Source organism: Leptodactylus fuscus, chromosome 11, assembly GCF_031893055.1.
Source record: "Leptodactylus fuscus isolate aLepFus1 chromosome 11, aLepFus1.hap2, whole genome shotgun sequence".
Lineage (NCBI taxonomy): Eukaryota > Metazoa > Chordata > Amphibia > Anura > Leptodactylidae > Leptodactylus > Leptodactylus fuscus.
In genome coordinates, this window is record NC_134275.1 from 65075886 (window position 1) to 65099824 (window position 23939).

The 23939-nt window shown below is 41.3% G+C and overlaps 1 protein-coding gene across 2 annotated transcripts in view; it reads right to left on the minus strand.

The window, feature by feature from the left end:
* The window catches only part of LOC142184165 (leucine-rich repeat and fibronectin type III domain-containing protein 1-like protein), a 365943-nt gene that overhangs the window by 36286 nt on the left and 305718 nt on the right, over window positions 1-23939 (minus strand). For both annotated transcript variants that reach the window (XM_075258895.1, XM_075258894.1), the window contains exon 4: window positions 16495-17888. In XM_075258895.1, coding sequence (XP_075114996.1) covers window positions 16495-17873 — 1379 coding nt within the window. In that variant the 5' untranslated portion in view covers window positions 17874-17888. The remainder of the gene's footprint in view (window positions 1-16494; window positions 17889-23939) is intronic.

Consider the following 23939-nt stretch of genomic DNA (forward strand, 5'->3'; position numbering starts at 1 on the left):
TGGCTTAAAGGGTTAAAAATCCAAGACCCGGATATGGCGACAAATGACTGCTAATGTCTTCAGATTGGCAGGGCGGTAACAATAATCTAGATGATCTAATAATTTGAGGGCAGAGAAAAAAAACGGGGTATATTCGAGCGCTGCTTGGATGGTTACACAACTGATAAAGCCATACATAAAATGCTGTTTTATTTCCAAAAACACAGGGACTCCACTTAGCTATAATATGTAAAAGGCAACGCGTTTCAACATCGTATGGACGTCTTCATCAGTTTGACAAGGGAGACATCATGGAAGCAAACATTTCCCCATTTTTTGCTCTGTATACTCTCTTGTTGGCTATTACCACTGTTTTTCGAGATAAGTGGTCCTGGGGCCAAGCAGCAGCTTGACCTTAATACTAGAGATGAGTGAACAGTAAAATGTTCGAGGTTCGATATTATATTATATTATAATTTTATATTATATTATATTATAGTCTATGGGGGGAAAATGTTCGTTTCAGGGATAGGCAACGTTCGATTAAATTATACTTACCAAGTCCATGAGTGAGGGTTGGGCTGGATCCTCCGAGAAGTCTTCTCCGTGCAGAGTCCCCGTGACGTCTTCCGGCTCTGAATTCACTCTGCCAGGCATCGGGCATGTGGACATGCGCAGTCGGCTCTGCCCAGGCCCGATGCCTGGCAAAGTGAATGAAGAGCCGGAAGACGCCGCGGGGAAGCTGCACGGAGAAGACTTCTAAAGGTAGGAGAAGAACCAGCATTGATTGGCCGACTGTATAGTATAATGTATAATGCTGGTTCTGCATCGAACTTTTACATTCGAACAGCGAGTGGTACCCGATCGAGTATGAGTATTTCGAATACCGTAGTATTCGATCGAATACCTACTCGATCCAGTACTACTCGCTCATCTCTACTTAATACCCATTACATAGTAGATGAGGTTGGATGAAGACATCAATCCATCAAGTCCAACCTATATCCCTACAATCCCCTACAGTGTAAAGGTAACTTCCCTTTTTGGGTCCATTACCACCCCAATTCCTGAGCAGTCGAGGCACCACCATTTTGCATACGTATCTATTTTGAGGGTGTACATATCATACAGGCAGACCAGGTAGACCATGAAACTTTTTAATAAGTGTTATTAAAGAAAAATGCTTCTTTCTCCAATTATTAGGATGTTTTCTTCCCTTATTATTACTAAGAGAATCTGTCATTCATATCCAGCCTCACACATAGAAGTCTATCTAGAGGAGAGCAGGAACCGGTTGCTGTTGGCTAGTAATTGATTTACTGTGACACTTGTTCTCCTCTCTATACCCTCCTCTACCAGGATCTCCTCTCCCTTCTCCATATACTTCTATGTTAAGAATAAGGCCACATAAATAGACATAGGAGAATTTATCTGTGATACAAGGTTTCTTATATTCACCTTTACTATTCATTTATGCAAAACTGCTTTATCATTGGAGATACGTTTTAACATGCAAGAGGGTGCGGGATCGGCCCGTGTGTCATGGAAAGGGTCTAAAATTCAGCACCATAAAAGGGATCCATTCTGAATTTTACTATGGGGCCTCTTATTTTCTCTGTTTTTGCATTGTGCCATTTTTTAACTAGGTGAGCCATATGGTATATGTCATTCCCATGTAGGGGTCTGCAATAAATCAGCATTATGCGAATACACCCTTATGATGCCAAATCAAATTGGTATAATGAAATCAATCAATTATAAACTAAATTATAAAACATAAAAGCCGCGTGAGCTGGATGTGATGTAACTTACTTGGAATCTGGGAATGTACGTCATTACCATCTAATAAGATTTTAATCATTGCCATTAACAAAATGTCAGTATTGGCTGCAAATGTCAAGGCCCATATGTCATGCCTGTATAATGGATGGAGCTGGCATGTACTTCTATAGATACGAGTCTTCCAGTCTGCAGGGCCGGTTAGGATTTCATGAGTAGCTATGGATAAATGCATATTTGTGTTTGGGGATTGTGGGATGGTGAGCAGTGGTGGTGGGGAGGATTTATGCTCGCCCTATATTACATAAAATGATGTCATATGTGGCATTGTATAATAAGGAAGAAAAACGGTCAAACACATTGAAAATGCAGTCTATGCTTAGTCTTAGGCGTCCATTGGGCGGTCTTACAAAGTAATTGTCACCCTATAGGATTATGGTTACCAAAATCAATTGCTCAGTAGGGTCACCCAATGGACTCCAAATCCCACAATGAGCATAGGATTATAAGAATGATCTACTGAATCTTCTCCAATAAAAATCTCTATCAATAGATTTGGTTTGGGGCTACACTGGAGATCAAAGCCATAGGGGTTATCTGTTCTTCATAAAACTATCCATGGTACTGTACGTCTTTCCAGGTTGATATCTTGGAGACGTCCATGCTTGAAAAAACTGACAGTAATAGCAAACTGAAGTACGAAGCTGATACATTTGTGTCGTACGTAAAACAGGCTTAGATCTGATGGAACCGATTCTTGGGTAGAGGTCACGGCTGGAATAGATCATCTAAAAATTCGATTGGTTGGAAAATAGGCCCTAAGATCTGATTGGTAGTTGGAGTTGCAACTTCTGGTCATATATTATGGCTATGGGCTATGAAAATGTAAGGGCCGGACTCCAAACTATGTATTAGAAATAGCTATAACCACCAATCTATCAACACAGTGTACACTCACCTGGTTTCTATGTCACATTGAGATCTTATTTCCAAGGAGGTCACAATGTGGCCTAGAAACCATATGTAACTTGAGGCCCATTTTAATCTACCATTAGCTTCCCACCCAATTCCAACCAAGAGGTGTTTGACTTGGTATAATCTGGATTTGGTATCACGAGGAAATAATGGATTAATGAACAGTCATGGCCATAAGTGTTAGCACCCCTGAAATTTTTCCAGAAAATTATTACAAACATGTTCTGTTAAACACATGTTTATTTCTTTTGTGTGTAATGGAAAAACACAAAAAAACTGAAAAAAAAAAGCCAAAAATTATAAATTTCACACAAAACTCCAAAAATGGGCTGGACAAAATTGCGGGTAAATAACTTTACTTCCAGCATGTAATGCTCGTTCACTTGTGGCAAGTAACAGGTGTGGGCAATATAAAAATTGCACCTGAAACCAGATGAAAAGGAGAGAAGTTGGTCCAATCTTTGCATTGTGTGTCTGTGTGTGCCACACTAAGCAAGGAGAACAGAAAGAGGAGAATAGAGTTGTTTGAGCAATTGCAATAATTTTCTGGGAGAAATACTTAATTTTCTGGAAAAATTTAATGGTTGACAACATTTACGGCCATGACTGTATAGCTCTAGACTATATTAACTGAGGCCACTCAATGACAGCAAGCCATTGTTGTACCTCCTAAAATCCAGATAACTGTCCACCCTACTATATTTATATATCTTGTGGATTCAGAAGTGTAACCTGAAGCTTCTGGGCCCCAATGCAACATTTGTAATGGGGTCCACACTGTGCTATCTATAACACTGGTGTCTTTTTATGCTGCAGAGAGGTCTATGGTCCCCCATAGGCTCCAAGGCCAAGTAGCGATTGATACCTCTACACCCCCTATAGCTACGCCTCTCTGTAGACACATTCTAAATATTGAAAGACATGTCCATAGACCTCATGCACTAAAGCGGTAGACCATAGACCCATTGACTTGTAGTAATTGTCTGTCACCGACAGCCAGGTTTCTGCAATATGGAAATACAAGAATGCATAGACCCTAATGAGCAGAGAGCCTATACTTCAAGGAGCCATGAGGGGGTTAAGGAGGACTCTGAAGTAAAGCACAAAACCTGATTACCAATTCAGTATCACAGATGTAATCTCGCTGATAAATGAAGAAACTATAGCGGGAAAAGGCAGGTTTCCATTCTACAATAGGAGGATTAGCAGGAATCTATGTGCTGAATTATTCATGGCCAGGTGATATGTGTTCTGCAGATACAGACCAAAGCCCTGGTTCTGTTTGCTCATGGTATAAAATGTACAGATGGTTTGAGAAGGAATTGGAGGCTCGGGAAGGGAATTGAAGAGTGGAATTAAAGGTGACTGGGAAATGAATGCGCTTATTATTTCTTCCGAGGTTTCATTTCTCCTTTTGCTAACGAATTCTGTGAAACACGGAATATTCTATGAACAAGAAGTGATGTATTCACACTGCGCCCGGCAATGGGCTGAGCCAATGTACAATCCCCGGCCCACTGTTTACTAAAGTTACTGAAACAGAAAAATGTTTGCCGCATTAGCACTTATCCTTAGGATTGGCCATAAATAATTTACCCCTTTAATTCCTTGAAAACATGCGCCTTAAATATACATGTATGGTAAAATATATATATATATATATATATATATATATATATATATATATATATATATAATAATGAGACTATACCGCAACGGCCAGTACTGGAGATAACTCTGATTTCTTATGTGTAACCCCTTAGATGTCAGAGTCAACAGCAACCGAGGTATCCAAGTGGTTGACATGGGATGGACCCTGAACCTCTCCCCCTCACGATTTCAGGGTGCTGATGAATTACTATGTAACCTCCAGGTCTGTCAAACTACTGATACAAGTTCCAATTACAGAGTTAACTATGAAAATCATTGGCCCATCATTGGAAAAAGCAACCAATGTCCTAATCCATATTGGACTGGTCCTCCAGAGCACCAGAGGATCCTCCAGTGGGTCCAGGTTCTAATAATAATGATCCAGCAGAAGATACCCACATTTGGAGAAGACTATAGTCTATTTCCTATTTTCTTGGGGCCTACTCTCTATTTTGGAATAATTTTATCTGGTGGGCCCAAGTCAGTCCGACACTGGCCCAGACAGTGAAAACTGGGGCCAGAAGCTCATTGTAGTTTACAAAAACAGCCATCTGTAAAAGGTTACAAAAATTTATTGAGATTCCAAAAATTTTTTAAAAAGAGGGTTCTCATCCTTCAGTGATCTCACAGATATAGTATCGCATATGCAGATCATGTGAAGCAGTATGAGATGATAGTGGGCTCCTAGGGATCCTTGGCAGGGATGTAACTATATGGGGTGAAGCAATATCAGCTGCACCCATGTCTTGGTGCCAGGTGGAGCCCAAAGCCCCTCTACGAAATGAGAAGGCGCCAGTATTACGAGTGGCACATAGTAGCTGGGAGGCTTGTTACCGGTATCGCATTAGGACCTACGAACTTCCTGTTCCACCTCTGATCTTCAGTCCTAGATGCTAGTTTTGTGGCCTTCTCCATTATTCAGGACATCAGTGTCTTGTACTGATGTTCCTTCGAGCTTCTGTCTTCAGACACACTAGAACTATTGCGATTTTAATGAGATAGGAGATGGCTGCTGTAGTGGGAATTAACAATAAGACGGTAAAGTGACAATGCATTAGCATTTATTTTCCGCAGGAACGTTTGCCTCTGCAAACTCGGGGGGACATTTAGTAGTGTCGGCTATGGAGCAAATCGTTTAAAGAGATTTTTTTTATCCCGTGTGTTTTTACATTGCAAACACAGAGAAAATCTAAAATAATAAAAATGCATATTCTGCAAATTTATCACAATGGAGCCTCCAAAAAGATACAAATCTGCAGATGCCAAGAGTATTATTTAGCAATTAAAGATAGTGAGGAAGACATCATAAGATACTCGCCCAGATAAAGCGAAGAATCACAGACTAATCGGGGCTCTCTCATGTCTATGGCTCATACATGCAAATATATAGTATTCTACTTACAGTTCTGGTCAAATTCTATTAGGCTGTCCAGTAGGTGCCCATTCAGTTGGACCAGATGACCATCTAATGTGTATGGTGGTGTCTTGACTCTCCATCAACAGATGATATTGGAGCAGAGGGGATGGGTATGTTGAGCTTCAACATGCCCAATCCTTTTACCTTCAGGGAAGGGAAGTCACCACTGACAGCAACTTATTTCGCTCTTCCCTTCGAGAACACATGCACACTTGGGTAAAAAGTTGTTGGCTAGGGTTGAGCCAATCTTGAGATTTCAGGATCGATTTTAAAATCCAATTACTGATCATGTTCAGATGATCCAGATTGTGAAATTTGCTCGATCGCCGATCGGGATCCGATCTTTCCCTATCCCAATCGCTCAACCCTAGTCAATGCTTCTCTACGGGAAAAGTCACTTTTAGGGTTGAGCCAATCTTGAGATTTCAAAATCCGATTTCTGATCATTTTCCAGCCGATCCCGATTGTGAAATTGGCTCGATCGCCGATCGGGATCCGATCTTTAACAAACCCGATTGCTCAACCCTACTCATAGCTATAGAAAATCTATGGCCATTTCTATGGGCGAGATGAGATGGGCAAACCTCACGAGATTTGTGTCACTGAATATTCGTTGGTTCATCTGTCTTTTTTGTTTCACGGCCTGGGGAGATGTGGAAACTTGAGGTGCAAGTGTCACAATGTCATCACATGTCACGTGATCACAGTGACCCTTGAAATCACCAAGCAAGAGGCTGGATGACCTCAATGGAGCTCAGGAGAGGTGAGTCAAGATGAGTCTAAGTGTGATTTCCAGGGTGATGAACCCCATAAGCTTCACATCTGAAATTTTCAACAAATTCTGTCTGCATCTGGTTTGATCCGAACTGGTCTGCACATCTCTACACACAACACTCTGTACGATAGCACCTAGACTCCCATATGGTGTCATATTATGCAGTCATATAGGATCCTATGTGCTGCTGTTCAGTAGGGGAGAATTTTTAATACTATATTATAATATATTTTTATATATATTGTAAGAAATATAAAACTGTTTTAAAATGCTCCATCGTTTAGATATTGCTGTTACATATTTGTGATTAGTTATTTTTTTTTTAGTTTTTTTATATTGTCCACATAGTATAGCCATTGCTGGTGGTCACACATGCTCAGTAGCTCTGTCAAACCACCTGAACCTTCTTGCCCATGGGCGGTGGAATAATTCTTGCTATTGGGCAGGTCTACTATGATTCAGCGTCCTAGAGGCTGCTTCTTCTCAGGACACATCAGGTGGATATTCTGAAATGGAATCAAAAGAACACTAGAGGGCGCCGTAACAAGAATGAAATTGTGATTACTTTGCTTCCCTAACCCCTAAGTGGTGGGTACACCTTAAAACCCTTGAGATGTCTTGTTTTAGTGCACATTTCTATTGTAATATTCTGCTTATTAGATTATAGGATTTTTTTTGTGCTTTATCATATTTTTATGCTTTGCCGTCTTCTAAGCCCCCTCTTACTAATTCTAGTTAATTCGTGAAATAGTTATTAAATAAACTGAACTGTTGGTCACAGCGAGAAAATAAATCAATATTAAAATGAGCATTATCCTCTCTGAGAATTACATTCTCACGAGTGGCGATTTATATCTACTTTCCCCTTCTCTCTTTTTGTCAATCCATTAGGGGAATGAAACTGGATAGCAGTCATATACAGTAATCTGTTGGCGATAATTGTATTACAAGTGAAATGAGACTAATTTTGCCTTGATCCCTTTTAGCTTTAGGCTGTATTAAATGGATTATTGCCTTTGAAAGGGAAAGTGCGTTTCAGTTCACTCTTATATGGCCGGCATCGCGCCATTTCCAGCCAGAGATTAATTTGGCAGCAAGGTTACTGGGGAGTTACAATAAATTCACTGGGGATTAAGGATGAAGCGCCGTTATAGTACAGTATAAAAATCTTGAAATGACCTTGATTAATTTTTATTAAATTGGCGATCCAAAATTGCAAAAACATGACGTTTCCCTCCCCCCAAAAAAAATAGCCCCACACCTGTCCATGGATTTTTCCTCGCTCCATCCATACAACCATACAAAACAGGCGCATGTCCACCAAATGCATTGCAATTTTTCTTCTCATTGTGGTTCACACACATCTCTCATGAAGACCACCCTTGCCCAAATGGGACATATATGGTAGACTTCAAAGGGGGGTTTCCATCACTTACAGACCCAACCTCTTCATATATGGATGGCTACGGATTGAAAGGCTGTCATGTTATGTTTCTAGTAGTATCTTCTGCAATGAAGCCAGAACAGGGGACACATAGACAAATGACAGATGAAAGCAAGAGCACTCTGGGATGCTGCACTAACGAAATGTGTGAAAGATTGACACTACAGTTTTTGTAGCGGTCAGGTTCTCCATTGTTCAGGACAGTCGGGGATGTGACCATCGGAGAGTTGGACTGCTAAAACAGTGTTTACACTTGTGTAAGCATCTGAGTTATTTATAAAATGGTTGTGTGTTTTTTAGTGGTGTTCGTCTGGGGATTTGAGCCGGTGTCCTGTGGTTCTTTGGTCGATTCTCTTTGTCACTGAGCTGTTGGGATAATGGTTGGGTATCTGTCTCAGTGTCTACTTGAGCTTGCTTTGTGTCTTAGTGGATGCGAGTTTCAGGTGTGTGTAATTGTCGTCAACCTATCAGGTCTTTCCGGGTCTGTAAAAGGCTGACTCAGACTCAGTCCTCGCTGGTTTTTGTGGTTACCAGATAGGATTCTTGGCCCAGTCTAGTTTAGTTTTAGTTGTATGGTTTCTGGAGCTGAATTGGAAGTGGTGTGAGTTTTGTTCTGTATGAGAAAACATTCCTACTCTAACATTCCTACTCAACCCCTGTCCTGCACTTCTTGCTGCCTGTCACTGTTTGGTATTAGTGAGTTTCTGTTTTGGGTTCCAGGTTTGTTTTGCCCCTGTCCTGTGATACCCTTTCCTCACTACTCCACTCTTCCCCTCCTCAATTCCTGTTGTGTGTTTAGTGGTTGTGCTGCACCTGTTAGTTCTCCAGCATGTCCCATCCTAGTTAGTACTGTTTGCAGCTGCACTTATTCTTTCGCTATGGGTGACCGCCTCTAGTTTCCCAGTCCCTAGCCTCTTTCAGCTCTCACCCTACCTGTCTGTTAGGTCTTCGCGTTTAGAGAGCCAGTAGTTGTCGGGGCCAAGCTTAGCTCGTGTAAAGCTGACCAACACCTTCAGACAGAGCCTAGTCAGCCATCGTAGCGCTAGGGACAGCTTACCTACTCCATTTCCCTAGTAGTGCTAGCGCCATTCAGTACCATGGGTGTCTGGCATTGACACAACCGTGACAACTTGGACTCTGGCAGACCCTATTGACTATAATGGGGTCAGCCAATTCAAAACTGAGAATGGATCATGGGCCCTCACGTAGAATGTATCATTTATAGAACTGCTGTCTTATGTTTGTGGTGTTTGATCCCCTTCATCCACCAGGGCCTGGGTAGGACTGCTACCTCTAAATCCCCTTAAAAACTGTAATCATACAAAGCTTGCATAAATATGTAAATCTGCAATATATTTGCTATTCTTTGTTTTTCTATAAAAAGCTGCAACGTTCTGCTTCCAGCTGCAGGCCGATTTCCACCATGCTGCTTCTTCTCTTCCTTCATTCTTCTATAGGCAATTAACACATATTGCTTTATGGTACAGACTGACCCAAATAGTCACAATGTGCGTTCCAGTGCATACGGGTGGCTGGACTGAAAAGGAGGATGCCCTGTGGGACATTGGAAATTAGCGTGCAGCTCTGTATCAAAGAAAGGGAGGACGTGGCCTAGGTAAGTAATGCACATGGACGTATTGATGTAAGTTCTAAGAGATTTATTCATTTCTTCCCTGACAGACTGGAGCCTGTTCTGCTTTACAGGTTATAGGGAAAACTACACCACATGCAAGGGATTTATTGGGGTGATCAGTCACTGAACCCCATTTAGGGGCTTAGTAACATCTACGCATTGCTTGGTTGCCCACTCACTAAACTCCTCATCTAGTAGTGCATGCAAGTAAACCCTTACAAATCGCTAGACCTACATGTTGAGGCCTTATTCAAAGAGCCTTACTATAGACAAAAATCGTGAAAACAGATTTTAGATATCTTATTTCTAGGCTGAGATATGTTCATTAAACCTTTGAGGCCCAAAGTCTGAGGCTGCACTACTGAAAAGTCGTGATGAAATTTCAAATTTCCCATTCTAATTACTCTTAGTTGGCGTGTTATCACAGAGAACATGAGTGGATTTAAATGACCATATAGACTCATATCCCAATATATACAACATATAAGTTTTCTGGCGTAAATTATAATAAATCCAGCTGGGCCAATGGCCACACCCCCTAAACATTCTCACCACGCCCCCTTTTCTAAATTTTAAAAAAAGTTCTCCTGAGGTTTGCAACTTTTTTACACCAGAAAACTGGCTTAGATTAATAATAAATCTGCCCCAAGGTCTCTATGGCAATACTATAGCTGTCAGAAGTTACAATAGGAATTGTTTCATTAGGTCCTGGCAGTAGTGCAGAATCAGGCTTTGGGCCTATTAGTAAAAAACTGTATGAAAACATTTTTTTTTTACATTTCTAGTGTTCAATAACTACCACTGTTACTCTCTCAGTAGGTCTCTTATAAGGAGCGATCATTAAATGTCTCATTTTCTGTGGTGTTTTGCCACTTGTTATCTCCCTTCTCGCTAATTTGCTCTTCACTACTTTGTCTCCAAGGATATCTGTCCATAGATATGTTCTATAAACAAGATGTCTAGAGGGGCAAGTACTGTTCTATCTTCACACACTAGAGGAGAGGGAAGGGGTTGATTCAGCCTGCACAGACATGTCTGCAAACTGCTTGCTCTGTGCAAAGGACTGAACATCCTGAAAATATCACAGCCTACAATGTAAGAAAAGTCCTCTATGGACTTGCAAACAGATGGGATATTATTCGAAGACAGCATGCAGTTTTCCTGACTATGCTCAAAGATTGCCTGTTACATGTATGTGCAATATATTTGCCCTGAATTTGCAGTCGAGGATTTCCTTGATATCATATAGTATGGTCTTTTTGCTTTTTTTGCTATTGTATAGTTACTCCTGGCAGAACAATATCAGTAATGCCAATAATGGATAGCGTAGGGAGGCTGCTTATTGTGCCTGCCTGCCTGAGAGACAAATGTAAAATGTGCTGCAGCCATCATGTGATTATTAAACTGATAGGATACCATATATGAGGCGCATACAGTCATAGAACAGACTGTCCAACAAGACCCTGCACGTATTGCAACTATTCATGAAAACGCATAACATAAGGCATAACTCAGCATGCATGGAGACATTTCTGTCATTGGTAAAATGCTCAATAGCTCCCCCAATGGCCACCATGTGCAATCATTGTTACGTCCGTGGTTGCTGTATCTACATTACCATAAATAAAGCACTCCTGAATTTACACTATCGGTATTCTGCATTGACACTAAGTACCCCCATGACGTATCGTTCCCGATGACCTGGAGAGCTATCAGCGTTCCCCATCGCATTGAGGTTAATTTGTTTAAATACCGCACAGTATTAAGGACAAAACTCATTAAAACTCAGTACAACAGCAGAAATATGGAGCCATCACGGGAGTGTTTTTACTCTATTCAATAAGTGCAAAAAATCTATATCTGCGGTGAATTCATTGTAGGAATAAAGAGAGGATTTATGAATTTGGCGTTTGAAAGGACTATTATATTGCTTGGAATTAAGAGTCGGTGTATTTGAGGGATAATTCAGCCTCCGGAGCTGCGCAACTTGAATGTCTCAATTAGTGGAATGCTGTGAGATGGAAAATAACGTTACTGAACACTCCGCAGTTTTTCTTTTTCATTTTCTCTTGTTTATTAAAAAAAAGGGGGCTCCTAGTGTTCGGAATAAAAGAGGCGCAATCACATTCACCTTGGTTTTTTTTATTTTTTTATTATTATTATATGTAGATCTCTCAGCTCTATTCTCTCCGCATATAATCAAGGTCTATCGACGATCCAGGGCTTCTATTATAATATACCTTTAATAATCACAGGAGTAATGAAGGCTTAAAGGGGTGGTAAAGTGAACATTTGCTCGTCGTAAAGTGCCCTTGGAGAATACGACCCCCAAGAGCAATCGGAGTCCTTTTATATGGCACATAATGTGCCTGTAATAGATGGTAGTCAATGATATATAGCAAACCCACCTACAATCGACTACGACTACAATATGTAGCAAATCGATCTGCAAACGACTACGACTACATTCTTCCACAATATACAGCAAATCAATCTATTATTGACTATATCTACATTCCCCCATGATATATAGTAAATCAATATACAATTGACTACGACTACATTCCCCCACAATATATAGCAAATCAGACTACAGTTGACTACGACTACAACCCCCCCACAATACAGAATACATCTGCAATTGATTATGACTATATTCCCTCCGTGAAATATTGATCTATAGTCAGCTACAACTACATTTCTCCCCCAATACATAGCAAACTGATCCATAAGTAACCAGAAAATTGATCTACAATAGACCACAACTACAATCTCCCCACAATATATAGCAAATACATCTACTGTATAATAGACCACGACTACATTCCCCACATATTATTTAGCTAATTGATCTATAGTCAACCAAAACTACGTTAAGATGTTTGGAGTGCCCATGTCACCTCTGCGGCCCAATCACAGGCCTCAGTGGCCCAAGGCCAAAAGCATGTAAGTGAAGGAGAGTATGAATGTATTTTTTACACTTCCCCTTGGCCACCACCTATTATATTCTGGGGTCTGAAGAGACTCCAGAGCATAATAATGTCATTTTCACTTTGAAATAATTTCAACTGTGTTTGGATAAATAGGTTCCTAGGAGCCCTGACAGTGTTCTACACTATGTTTTATAGATAGGTTCCTATGAGCCCTGACAGTGTTATACACTATGTTTTATAGATAGGTTCCTAGGAGTCCTGACAGTATTCTACACTATGTTTTATAGATAGGTTCCTATGAGCCCTGACAGTGTTATACACTATGTTTTATAGATAGGTTCCTAGGAGTCCTGACAGTGTTCTACACTATGTTTTATAGATAGGTTCCTATGAGCCCTGACAGTGTTATACACTATGTTTTATAGATAGGTTCCTAGGAGCCCTGACAGTGTTATACACTATGTTTTATAGATAGGTTCCTAGGAGTCCTGACAGTATTCTACACTATGTTTTATAGATAGGTTCCTAGGAGTCCTGACAGTGTTCTACACTATGTTTTATAGATAGGTTCCTATGAGCCCTGACAGTGTTATACACTATGTTTTATAGATAGGTTCCTAGGAGCCCTGACAGTGTTATACACTATGTTTTATAGATAGGTTCCTAGGAGCCCTGACAGTATTCTACACTATGTTTTATAGAAGGTTCCTAGGAGCCCTGATAGTGTTCTACACTATGTTTTATAGATATATACTCCTAGGAGCCCTGACAGTGTTATACACTATGTTTTATAGATAGGTTCCTAGGAGCCCTGACAATGTTATACACTATGTTTTATAGATAGGTTCCTAGGAGCCCTGACAGTGTTCTACACTATGTTTTATAGATAGGTTCCTAGGAGTCCTGACAGTGACATACACTATATTTTATAGATAGGTTCCTAGGAGTCCTGACAGTATTCTACACTATGTTTTATAGATAGGTTCCTATGAGCCCTAAGAATGTTCTACACTATGTTAATAGGTTTCTAGGAGCCCTGACAGTGTTATACACTGTTTTGAGCCAACTAAAGGTGTGGTTTGTACCAAACTTGTTTGACCCAAAAATAATCTTAGACCTGAGCCTCCCAATCCAGAAACAAAACAAATCCTGAGAGGTTTGCCCATCTCTACTTCCCACAAGTGTTATCTTCTGGTAATAAATTAATTTTAACAGAGGAAAAGTTTTTTGTTTTTTTTTAGGTAAAAGGAAAAGACCTCCATCCAGATTTAGAGTGGGACAAGGTAAATTTTGTAGCATCCTAACAGTCATAAATGGAGAACATCATAAGGGATAGGTGTTATCTTAGGACCACCTAAAGCAATTTAAACACAATGAATGTACAATATTTCAGTACTAATTGATGACATTGATAGTTTGCAGTTGGAATGCCCTCTAAATGGGGCATAGTGGGTTGAATTTCTGCATTTGCCCTCCCTATAATCACCCTATGCGGGGACTAGAGTATAATTAAAAATAGCACGCACTAATCAAATCCATTAACCCTTACTTGATGGGTTGCACACAAATATAGTATATGCTCCAAGTCCCTAAAAATCCCTTTTGGTGTCCACCCCCCAGTACTAGATGCTGAGCTGAACACATATATTGCTTTGGCTTAGCCTTTGCAGAGCGCAGTTCCATAAACACATCTATTTTGCTGCTAACACTGCGAGCTGACAAGCTCCGATCTTTTCCTGGCACCAAGTTATAGATGGAATTAACAAAGTCTGCTTCCAACAATATCGGAGGAGTTTGGAATAGGGCCATTCCGACAGATCTTCATCCATCTGGAGCCCCTAGTTCTTTAGTACCCATGCCTGGCCCACACTTCTCACTGTTTAGGCCCATTATTTGTCGATTTCATTTGCGACTTATGTCTCCGGCTTATATCTGGGCTTATTAATATTATTACTAGGGTAGAATTGTTGCTTCCTTTTATCTCAATGGGATACATCTTAGACAAAGTACATTATTAACTTCTCTCTCTTTCCAAAAATACTAATGGAAAGATGTTGTCGATATGAGCGGGTTTGGCTTCTCTACCCTTCAGTGATCAGCTGTGATCGCTGATCCGGCTATTCATTTACCCATCATCATCTACTGGAGAGGTAATGCAGCACTCCATGGCGGTCTATATAATGCACCACAGGGACTTGCTGTACTAGGTCATAGCAAGAGAACCCCCTAACCCCAAGTAGAGGTTCAAATTTTAGGTTCATTTTTGGATTAACCATTTTTAGAAGAATTTTTGAATCCTGCAATATTTTTAAAAAAATTGCTTCTTTATTCCAAAAACAGCACCATACCCATCTACAGGTTATGTGTGGAAGTGCAGCTTTCATAATCCATTTCCTTTGATAGGAGTGAGCTGTAATACCAAACACAACCAATGGGCAGGTGTGATGCTGTTTTGGAAAGAAAGCAGCCATGTTTTTGTAGTCCAACTTTTTGTAATCCACAGGCATGCGCAATATGGAAAATATCTGAATGGCTGGCAGCAGGTACGTCGCAGATAACGTCCTCAAATATGTCTTATATGGCACTATTTATTAGCAAAAAGAAAGGGGTTTTGGAGCTCACCGTGAATGATCCCAAGTCCTAATACGGGGTGCACGACAGGTTTGTAGACCAACAAACTCGGATATGTAGAAAGTGGAAGGAAATGTCGGCATCACTCCGAGGACATAGGTAAAAAACAAGTCCTTTAATCCTTTAATTTTTTGTATTATCATTTATATGGATTAAAGGACTTGTTTTTTACCTATGTCCTCGGAGTGATGCCGACATTTCCTTCCACTTTCCACTATTTATTAGGCAACATCCAAATGACCGTGTACAATTATGGGTCCATGAGAAAAAACAGAATGATCAGCATGGATGGCATCTGTGTGATGTCGGGGCTTTCCACCGACCCACATACTATACAATGACTGAGGCCGGACCTAAAAAATAACCCATAATAGGACATGTCTTAGCTTTTACAGCCCAGGCCCACAGCCTCACATGGATGGGTGAACATCACAGATGTATCTATGGAAATTAATGGGTCCATGAACTATCGGGTTAAAAAAAAAAATAGCACATGGAATGAAATATATGGTTATATGCTTTAGTGCTTAGTTGTCCAGGACTTCTGTCGGTCATATTTTGGAGGAATGCCATCTACCTGGCCTCACTTGTGTCTGCCCACTATCTTCCCAAACTACAGTCACTGCCTGCCCAAGTCTGATTTATAGAAGTTGTAGCGGTACTGGAGGAACGCCATAAGCTCCTTCACTTCCTGGGCCTTCAATCTTAAGAGTGTGAGGTTTGTGGTGGGGCTTGTTCTTTCCCTCATCCTTATAGAATACATTCAGATTCATAGTGATGCCGCCTACTATTTATCCTTACAAAAAACCCAGCCAAGTCCCTTTATTTCTTGAGGGTCCTGAGCAGGCACTCTCACTCTGAAAATACTGTAAATGATTGCGACGTATAGCAGGAGTTGTTGGGGTCTACAACATCCCATCACCATAGACCATCAGAAATGGGTGGTTTCTTGCATCGTTCTTGATTGAATTTTCTTGTGCACAAAATAAGCAAAGACCTGACATATGTTCTTCTACATGAGCTGACTGAACCATCACATCTATCTTATTTCTTTGGGGGCAGCAGTAGTCACTCACCATCATCGTCCTTGGTTGCCCCTCAACCTAAGATGAACCTTTCATTCTATTTGAGCGAGCTTCCAACCATAACACATTAGATCTCCACTGCATATACGGGGTTGACCCGGTCATCCTAAAAATACGTTCCGGTAATGCAGACCGGACTGCAGCAGAACATCCCCCCGCCCGGTGCTCTGTGTAAGGCTCTGGACAGAATTACCTGTAAATGAGGATGTCATCTAATGAGCTGTTGTACTGAATCTGGTACATCCTTATTCCTGGGATGTGACTCTGGGGAGGCCATTGGATGAGTGCCGAGGATGAGGTCAACTCTGCAACCACAACCTTCCTATCATGCAGAGATTTTGTTTCATTGGAAGGAATGCTAGACTTGGCAGGCGTCAGTATATCAGAAAGTCCTGACTCAGTTTCCTTATCATAGCTGGTGCTGTTAGCAAGATTAGGGAACTGGTTGACTACAAGTTCCACAGTGGCTGTCGTTTCTCCAGCAGCATTGGATGCAATACAGGTAAAACTCCCACGATCTGTGTATCGTGTGGTAAAAATATCCAAAGTCCCATTCTCAAATGATATAGTCCTGGATGTATTGGACACCAGTTTCCCATCGGGAAATATCCATCTTACATATGGGTCAGGATCTCCCACCGCTTTGCACTTTAATGATACGCTTTTACCTTCCATCACCTCCTGCTTGGAAGTTCGATGGATTATCATAGGAGGTTCACAAACAAATTCCTCTTCTTTGATAGACCAGAAATATTTGCCCATTAGCTCTGCAGGGGAGGCACATGTTTCCAAATCATCCTCTCGAGTAAGTCGTCTCAGCCACATTAATTCACAGTTACAATGTAAAGGATTTCCACCAAAGCTAAGCACCAATGAAGTTAATGGGGAACCTTTAGATTTGGCATATACAGGAATCCTAGAAAACAAAGGGTCCGGTGGGATCTTTTTTAGTTTGTTGGAGGTCATATCTAACCTGGCCAGTTTATGGAGGTTGGAGAAGATTCCCTCAGGGACATACTCAATGAGATTATGGTCAAGGCCAACTGTATTAACACTGGAAAGCCTCCCGATAGTCTCCCATGGGATTTCTACCAAATTGTTGTAAGACAGATCCAAGTCTTCCAACGTATCAATAAAGTCATCAAATGATCCCGGGCCGATGAAGTGGAGCTGATTGTTGCTCAATATCAAATGTCTAAGATTGATTAACCCTTTAAAATGTTCCTCATTGATAAAAGTCAACCGGTTGCTGTCCAGATGTAAGGCGTGGAGCCCTTTTAGGTCGAAGAATGCGTAAGGCATGACTTGACTAATGGTGTTTCGGGAGAGTGTTAAGTGAATGAGGTCGGTCATGTTAGCAAAGTCTTTTCTTCTAAGGGTGGTTATGAAATTGTCCATGAGCCTGAGCTCTGCTGTCCTCCTGTCAATCGTTGGAGGAACAAATAGAAGGCCTGTCTTGGTACAGAGGATGGTGAAGGACGGAGAGACATTCTGGCAGGAACATCTCTTGGGGCACATCATGGCCTTTACGGATGTGCTTATAATGAGCAGACATATAGCCAGCCTTTCCATGGTCAGGTGTCGAACCTGCAAATTAAACACAAAATGATATTAATAAAGTGAGACATCTTATCCACAGAAGTTATTTATACAGTGGCTAACCCCTCCAGCAGTGGAATACTGTGCAGTCAATTACAAGAAAATGTTTTCCTTTAAAGGGAACCTGACCTGATATTGAGCGACTGTCTTCCTTTTATCAGACATAGCTGTCCGTCACAGAATGGAACCAACCATGCAGTGTACATATTACAATACCACTCCATTCAAAGGGGCAAAAATGGGGCTCTTGTTGTCATGATTGCTGGGGCACCCAGCTCATGCAACCCCCTTTAATACAGTCCAGTCAATGAATTAGGAAATGTTACTGCATCCTGTAAATCTGCCCTTCTATAACCTTCAGTGCAAAACGTTCAAGTGTGATATGGGGTGTTGCCCGGGACCTTAGAACCAGTTGTGCCCCTTGGCTTAAATGGATGCTAACTAGAGATGAGCGAACAGCACGCACCCATAGAAATGAATGGAAGCACCTGTGACGCTGACTTTGCCGGCGGCCGGCGTCACAGGTGCTTCCATTCATTTCTATGGGTGTGTGCTGTTCGGAACGGCTGTTCCGAATAGTGTTCGCTCATCTCTAATGCTAACCTAATACAACTTAGTCTCATTCAATGGACCAAAATGTAATGCACTTTATTCAATTTTTTTGCTGTTTTATGCCTGAAAACCTCTCTAAATTTCTTGCCACTAGGTGTCTGCTTCCTTTCTAATTTACTGTTCACTCTCTGTTACTAGGGAAGGTCCATATTTAGACACCAACAGGCTCCATAGAGGAACTCAGAAAGTGGAAGGGGATGGGAAAGTCTCTCTTCAAAATCTCAGTATGTTTATCCACAGATTTCAGAGAGCAGCTCACAATGAGTGTACAATCTACCAACGTCTGACTAGCTGCTTGTGTTACTGCTGATGGGATGCTAGTCATAGACAGTAAGTAGCTTTCCTGATTGTACTCAAATCTCTCTTTTTCTATGTCCGGGATCTTTTTAGCTGCATCATAACCTGGATTTGGAGTCCAGTATCCCAGGAGCTCCTATATTATGTTCATATGAGCTTTTCTCAGCTGTCTGCTATTTTAGTTATGCCTGGCAGAACTACATGTACAGACTGGATGTAGAAATGATGAAGGGGTAAGGGGGAAGGGGGGGGGGGACTGCTCTGTATTGTACACATCCCCTGCCTCAGAGAGAAATGTAGCAGCAAAACGGATAAAACACCATGTATGAAGGCATATATAGCCAAAGAACAGACTTCCCTGAAAACCCTGCACATATATAATTTTTTTTTTAATGAAAACTAAGGTACCCTTTAACTTGAAGCTCCTGGGCCCCAATGCAAAATCTGTAAGACGGCCTCCACTTACCATGTGCTATCTATAATGCTGGTGTCTCCTTATATTATAGGGCCAGAGCCCAGTAGCAATATCTGCCTCTGCACCCCTATAGCTATGCTCCTAGCGATAACCCCTTAGTAGTGACAAGTGACACAATAGGCTGCACATCCCTAGCCGTCCCTGATCTCCTGGACCGCCATAGTTCACATTATGTCATAGCTAAGCCTGGTTTCATTATTGCCCTACTTTCTTATTGTGTTTACCGACAAAGTCCTCTGACTGTACAGAAGATTAATGTATATGGAAGCTTCCGCTGACATCCCCAATACATCATTATTAAGCACAAAACCACAATAGTCAACATTTTACTAGAACTTGCGGAGGCACCTCTATGTATCTGAGGACACGATGATGTATCTCTCATGTCCAACAACAGCCATGTTATATTACATTCTCTATTGTGGTCTGATTGATGATTATTATTACAACGCACTTATTTGCATCGAAATTGTCCTGCTCAACATGTATCCTTTTAAGGGTGACTCCGATCAAATGTGATTTTCCTGAACAGATATTCATTTGCATCAGGACTGTTTTATGGTGCACCGTGCATACATGGATGAGTAGTAGGGTACCCTCAGAAATCTAACCAATTGTACTGTAACAGTAACTCGTGTATTTTATGTCAACACATATGGAGGGTTTGGTATGAACTTCTGAAGCAGACGATGGTACCTTTAAGGGGTTTTCCCATAAACAAAGCCATATTGAAATTTGTAGACAATTAAAAGTTAAACATGTTTAGAAATACAAATAATTAAAAATTTTGTAGTCAGGTTCTCTTCTCATACATGTAGTGTCCTCCTGATAACCAGCCATGATGTCTTTATTGTGGTCAGGTTATTTTCTCATACATACATGTATGAGAAGATAACCCGACCACAATAAGGACATCATGGCTGGTTATCAGGAGGACACTACATGTATGAGAAGAGAACCCGACCACAATAAGGACATCATGGCTGGTTATCAGGAGGACACTACATGTATGAGAAGATAACCCGACCACAATAAGGACATCATGGCTGGTTATCAGGAGGACACTACATGTATGAGAAGATAACCTGACCACAATAAGGACATCATGGCTGGTTATCAGGAGGACACTACATGTATGAGAAGATAACCCGACCACAATAAGGACATCATGGCTGGTTATCAGGAGGACACTACATGTATGAGAAGATAACCTGACCACAATAAGGACATCATGGCTGGTTATCAGGAGGACACTACATGTATGAGAAGATAACCCGACCACAATAAGGACATCATGGCTGGTTATCAGGAGGACACTACATGTATGAGAAGATAACCTGACCACAATAAGGACATCATGGCTGGTTATCAGGAGGACACTACAATGAATGAGAAGATAACCTGACCACAATAAGGACATCATGGCTAGTTATCAGGAGGACACTACATGTATGAGAAGAGAACCCGACCACAATAAGGACATCATGGCTGGTTATCAGGAGGACACTACATGTATGAGAAGATAACCTGACCACAATAAGGACATCATGGCTGGTTATCAGGAGGACACTACATGTATGAGAAGATAACCCGACCACAATAAGGACATCATGGCTGGTTATCAGGAGGACACTACATGTATGAGAAGATAACCTGACCACAATAAGGACATCATGGCTGGTTATCAGGAGGACACTACAATGAATGAGAAGATAACCTGACCACAATAAGGACATCATGGCTGGTTATCAGGAGGACACTACATGTATGAGAAGAGAACCCGACCACAATAAGGACATCATGGCTGGTTATCAGGAGGACACTACATGTATGAGAAGAGAACCCGACCACAATAAGGACATCATGGCTGGTTATTAGGAGGACACTACATGTATGAGAAGATAACCTGACCACAATAAGGACATCATGGCTGGTTATCAGGAGGACACTACATGTATGAGAAGATAACCTGACCACAACAAGGACATCATGGCTGGTTATTAGGAGGACACTACATGTATGAGAAGATAACCTGACCACAATAAGGACATCATGGCTGGTTATCAGGAGGACACTACATGTATGAGAAGATAACCTGACCACAATAAGGACATCATGGCTGGTTATCAGGAGGACACTACATGTATGAGAAGATAACCTGACCACAATAAGGACATCATGGCTGGTTATCAGGAGGACACTACATGTATGAGAAGAGAACCCGACCACAATAAGGACATAATGGCTGGTTATCAGGAGGACACTACATGTATGAGAAAATAACCCGACCACAATAAGGACATCATGGCTGGTTATCAGGAGGACACTACATGTATGAGAAGAGAACCCGATCACAATAAGGACATCATGGCTGGTTATCAGGAGGACACTACATGTATGAGAAGATAACCCGACCACAATAAGGACATCATGGCTGGTAATCAGGAGGACACTACAATGAATGAGAAGATAACCTGACCACAATAAGGACATCATGGCTAGTTATCAGGAGGACACTACATGTATGAGAAGAGAACCCGACCACAATAAGGACATCATGGCTGGTTATCAGGAGGACACTACATGTATGAGAAGATAACCCGTCCACAATAAGGACATCATGGCTGGTTATCAGGAGGACACTACATGTATGAGAAGATAACCTGACCACAATAAGGACATCATGGCTGGTTATCAGCAGGACACTACAATGAATGAGAAGATAACCTGACCACAATAAGGACATCATGGCTAGTTATCAGGAGGACACTACATGTATGAGAAGAGAACCCGACCACAATAAGGACATCATGGCTGGTTATCAGGAGGACACTACATGTATGAGAAGAGAACCCGACCACAATAAGGACATCATGGCTGGTTATTAGGAGGACACTACATGTATGAGAAGATAACCTGACCACAATAAGGACATCATGGCTGGTTATCAGGAGGACACTACATGTATGAGAAGATAACCTGACCACAACAAGGACATCATGGCTGGTTATTAGGAGGACACTACATGTATGAGAAGATAACCTGACCACAATAAGGACATCATGGCTGGTTATCAGGAGGACACTACATGTATGAGAAGATAACCTGACCTCAATAAGGACATCATGGCTGGTTATCAGGAGGACACTACATGTATGAGAAGATAACCTGACCACAATAAGGACATCATGGCTGGTTATCAGGAGGACACTACATGTATGAGAAGAGAACCCGACCACAATAAGGACATCATGGCTGGTTATCAGGAGGACACTACATGTATGAGAAGATAACCTGACCACAATAAGGACATCATGGCTGGTTATCAGGAGGACACTACATGTATGAGAAGAGAACCCAACCACAATAAGGACATCATGGCTGGTTATCAGGAGGACACTACATGTGTCCTCCTGATAACCAGCCATGATGTCCTTATTGTGGTCAGGTTATAGTCTCACACATGTAGGGTCCTCCTGATAACCGGGACTACCGCTATGCAGTATGGGTCTAACTCCTAGCAACCCGGCTGATCAGCTGAAAGGACTATGGCGCTCATGATCCTTTAACAACTCAGACTCTTAGGTTCATGAGACTGGAATGTAATACCAGACACAGCCACTACACATCATATGGCACTGCAACCAATATGCAATGAAGAGGCTGCAGCACTTTACTGAATGCTGTGGCCCCTTGAAGAAGCTGATCAGCGGGGGTACCAGGTGTCAGACCCTCACCAATCTGATAGCGATAACCTCTCCACCGGATAGGTCATCATTATAAAATTCTTGGAAATACCCTTTTAGATGGTTATACATTTTAGGTAACAGTTAGCTGAACACTGATTTGACTGACAGCTATTACCTCTAACCCTTCCATATACATGCATACTTGGCTAGCCCGACATCTGCTATCAGGACACCCCAATACACATTCAATGATCATCCCAAAATCATCGAGTTCAGCTTCATGAATATGTATGACCAGCTTTGTATTACAGTAATAGCTACTTCATCAATTAATAGGGACAACCTCCTTGTTTTCTCTAAATTATAAAAATTCTAGGTTGTAGCAAGAAATTTATAATGAATTGGAAATTCACTCCAACACGTTTCTGTAATTATTTCTCGGATTTCAAGACCTCTTAAAATCCATCCATCAGAATAGCGTGAAAATTACTTAATATTATGTAAATAGCGAGTGATAGGGCTGCTCTCTGGTGCACCGTGCGCTGACCACTAGATGGCAGTATTTCATCATAGTAATTGTGGCTTAGAGCGCAGTAAAATTGGCTTCTGCAAGTGTTTGCCTATTGAGATTTACCATGGCCGGGGGCTACTTGGTAAGAGCTGGTAGATGGTTAAGTGGCACACTATCAAAGTACACAATCTGGCTCTCGACCATTGCTGGAGGATCGGAGTTTAAAGGAATTTAAAGCATATAACAAACACTTAACACATCCGCGCTCTTGTTTGAAATTATCCAGACACGTGTGTATTGTGAGCAGATAAGTGGCGGCTTTATTTTCTCTGCAATTCAAATAGCATTTTGCATTTATATTTCCTGGAAGACGATTTGACCGTAATAATTTCTGGAATATTTGTCACGCACAACGCTGCTGCTAAGTACAGAACAAATAAAATATACCGCAGCTA